Source organism: Cryptococcus neoformans (genome assembly GCF_000091045.1).
Source record: "Cryptococcus neoformans var. neoformans JEC21 chromosome 12 sequence".
Lineage (NCBI taxonomy): Eukaryota > Fungi > Basidiomycota > Tremellomycetes > Tremellales > Cryptococcaceae > Cryptococcus > Cryptococcus deneoformans.
The window spans coordinates 689,287-691,384 of NC_006681.1; the positions used below are offsets into that span (position 1 = coordinate 689,287).

A 2,098-nucleotide genomic window follows, 5' to 3' on the forward strand; every position below is an offset into this window, starting at 1 on the left:
TTTTTCGCTTGCTTCATGTCTTCGATTGTGGCTGTGGTTCCGAATTCGGCCAATTATGATGGTCTTCCACATCATTACCCGTTGTACCAACGTACCTGTCTACATCGCCGCTTTCACTTCCACTCACTCTCACCCTCACTCACATCAATCGAGATTGCAAACTCAGAATCCAAACGAATCTGCATCCCTCACCCAAATACATTCCTAAAAGATCCCGGCTTTCATACGTATACGCAAACCAAAAAAAAACAAGCATAAATTAAACGAATTATCATATCTGTACATACACTACTCTCTTTGTTGTTAACGATAATAGGCTAGTTCTAGCGAAGCTAATATGTCCTTTCTCCAACCGGCCGGGCCGAGGTTGGACTTTCTCTGAAAACTATTTTGTGAACTTTTAGTTACAAAGGAACTATCTACTGTTTGGTTGTACTGTTAATGCCCAGCGTGTGCTGGCCAAGTTAGACGATTTGAAATGAATGCCTGAGTCTCATGCAATCATTTATTACTTAACACATTTTGGTCAACTGCAAGAAATCAAATGATGGAAGGAAAAGCGCAAGGCCGTCGTAAATGACACTGTTGTGTTGCCAGAGTAAACCTTTGTTACAGAGATACATTCGTCATCGATGCATTATGCTAATCATGATGATTGGGTATAGTCATGCTTGGTATGGAATGCAAAATGGGAGCAACTCATCCCCCCTATTTCCTCGGTCTAGACGAGAGCACCTTGTAGAAAGCTGTTTGAGGAATCTCAATATTTCCGGCAAGCTTCTTCAGCCTCTTCTTTCCTTCTTTCTGTTTATTAAGATGTTTTAATTTTCGATCATAATGACCTAACCACGAATATGATTAGTACTCCGGGCACATCCCGGATGCAGCGTTTTATGTGATGATGATGATGATGGCTCACCTCCGTACAATCCAGCAGTCACATCCTTTCTAAATGCCTTAACGTTTTCACGAGCAATGACTTTGGCACCAATGGCAGCTTGGATAGATAATTCAAATTGCTGACGGGGAACAACTTCCTCTGTACGGGAGATGGGGAAAGGAATCGTTTAGCAAAACATGTCCCTCGCAGGAGCAGCAAACGGCGACTTACTGAGCTTTGTCACCCAAGCTTTACCGATCGATTGCGCAGCGAATTTGTGTACAATCATAGCGAGAGCATCTACAGGCTTGCCGTTGATGAGAATATTCATCTAACCTCTTCAGTCAGCAACACTTGCATCATACACTGCATAAATCACGAGGAGAAAAGTAAGCGCACCTTGACGAGATTAGACTTTTCATATCCCGCTTCTTCATAATCAAATGACGCGAATCCAGAACTCTGACTCTTCAGTTCTGAAAAGAATTCAGTCACAATTTCAGAGAGCGGAAGGGTGTATCGCAGGACGGCACGATCACTGTTTTCCAGGATGCGGTATTCTTGTTGAACGCCTCGATACCGAGCACAAAGGTCCATCATAGGTCCAATATAATCTGTAGCAACAGTTGTCAGTTGTGGAAAGAGGATATTGACAAGGAATACATGCCGTTGGGGACAAATATAGTGGCATTAACTTTTGAATGTTCATCAGCGGCGATTCATTGCACTTCAAGCACGGCCAATACTTACTCATAGGCTCTTCGACATGTGACACGTTCATCTTTGAGTCGCTGACTTCTGGGAATTCGACCGGGTTTGAAATGTACACCTCTTTCCCATCATTATAAACGACTATTGGAGTCATCAGTCAGTCTGAATAATCAAAAATGACAATCCCCCGAAAGGTGCTTACCTTTGTATGGTACTGTTGGTGCGGTGACGATTACTTCCGAGGCATATTCATCCTCAAGACGTTGCTTGCTACGATCAAGTTCAGTCGCAAGATCTTTCAGGCTATACAGAGTATGTTGAGAAAAAGAACACTTACAACACATCCATATGCAATGTTCCCAAGAAACCCAATCGGAATCCCTGACTGAGCGCCGCAGACGATTCTCGTTGGACGGATACTATCATAAACAACGTCGTCAATTACTGTCATTGCGCTGTACGATCAGATAGAAACATACCGCTTCGGTCATTCAATGTCAGCTACGG

The 2,098-nt window shown here is 43.2% G+C and overlaps 2 protein-coding genes across 2 annotated transcripts in view; one reads left to right on the forward strand and one right to left on the reverse strand.

The window, feature by feature from the left end:
* The window catches only part of CNL06100 (serine/threonine kinase, putative), a 4,456-nt gene extending 3,964 nt beyond the window's left edge, over positions 1 to 492 (forward strand). Inside the window, exon 8 of the mRNA XM_024658218.1 lies at positions 1 to 492. This exon is cut by the window's left edge and continues 237 nt beyond it. The gene's annotated coding sequence lies outside the window, so the exon portion shown is untranslated.
* Positions 493 to 622: 130 nt separating this feature from the next.
* The window catches only part of CNL06110 (GTP-Binding protein lepA, putative), a 3,264-nt gene continuing 1,788 nt past the window's right edge, over positions 623 to 2,098 (reverse strand). The window contains exons 9-17 of the mRNA XM_568140.1: positions 2,071 to 2,092; positions 1,929 to 2,010; positions 1,794 to 1,861; positions 1,631 to 1,732; positions 1,548 to 1,574; positions 1,280 to 1,494; positions 1,112 to 1,211; positions 920 to 1,039; positions 623 to 842 (exon numbers count right to left, since the gene is read on the reverse strand). Of these exons, the coding sequence (XP_568140.1) occupies positions 709 to 842; positions 920 to 1,039; positions 1,112 to 1,211; positions 1,280 to 1,494; positions 1,548 to 1,574; positions 1,631 to 1,732; positions 1,794 to 1,861; positions 1,929 to 2,010; positions 2,071 to 2,092 (870 nt within the window). The 3' untranslated portion in view covers positions 623 to 708. The remainder of the gene's footprint in view (positions 843 to 919; positions 1,040 to 1,111; positions 1,212 to 1,279; positions 1,495 to 1,547; positions 1,575 to 1,630; positions 1,733 to 1,793; positions 1,862 to 1,928; positions 2,011 to 2,070; positions 2,093 to 2,098) is intronic.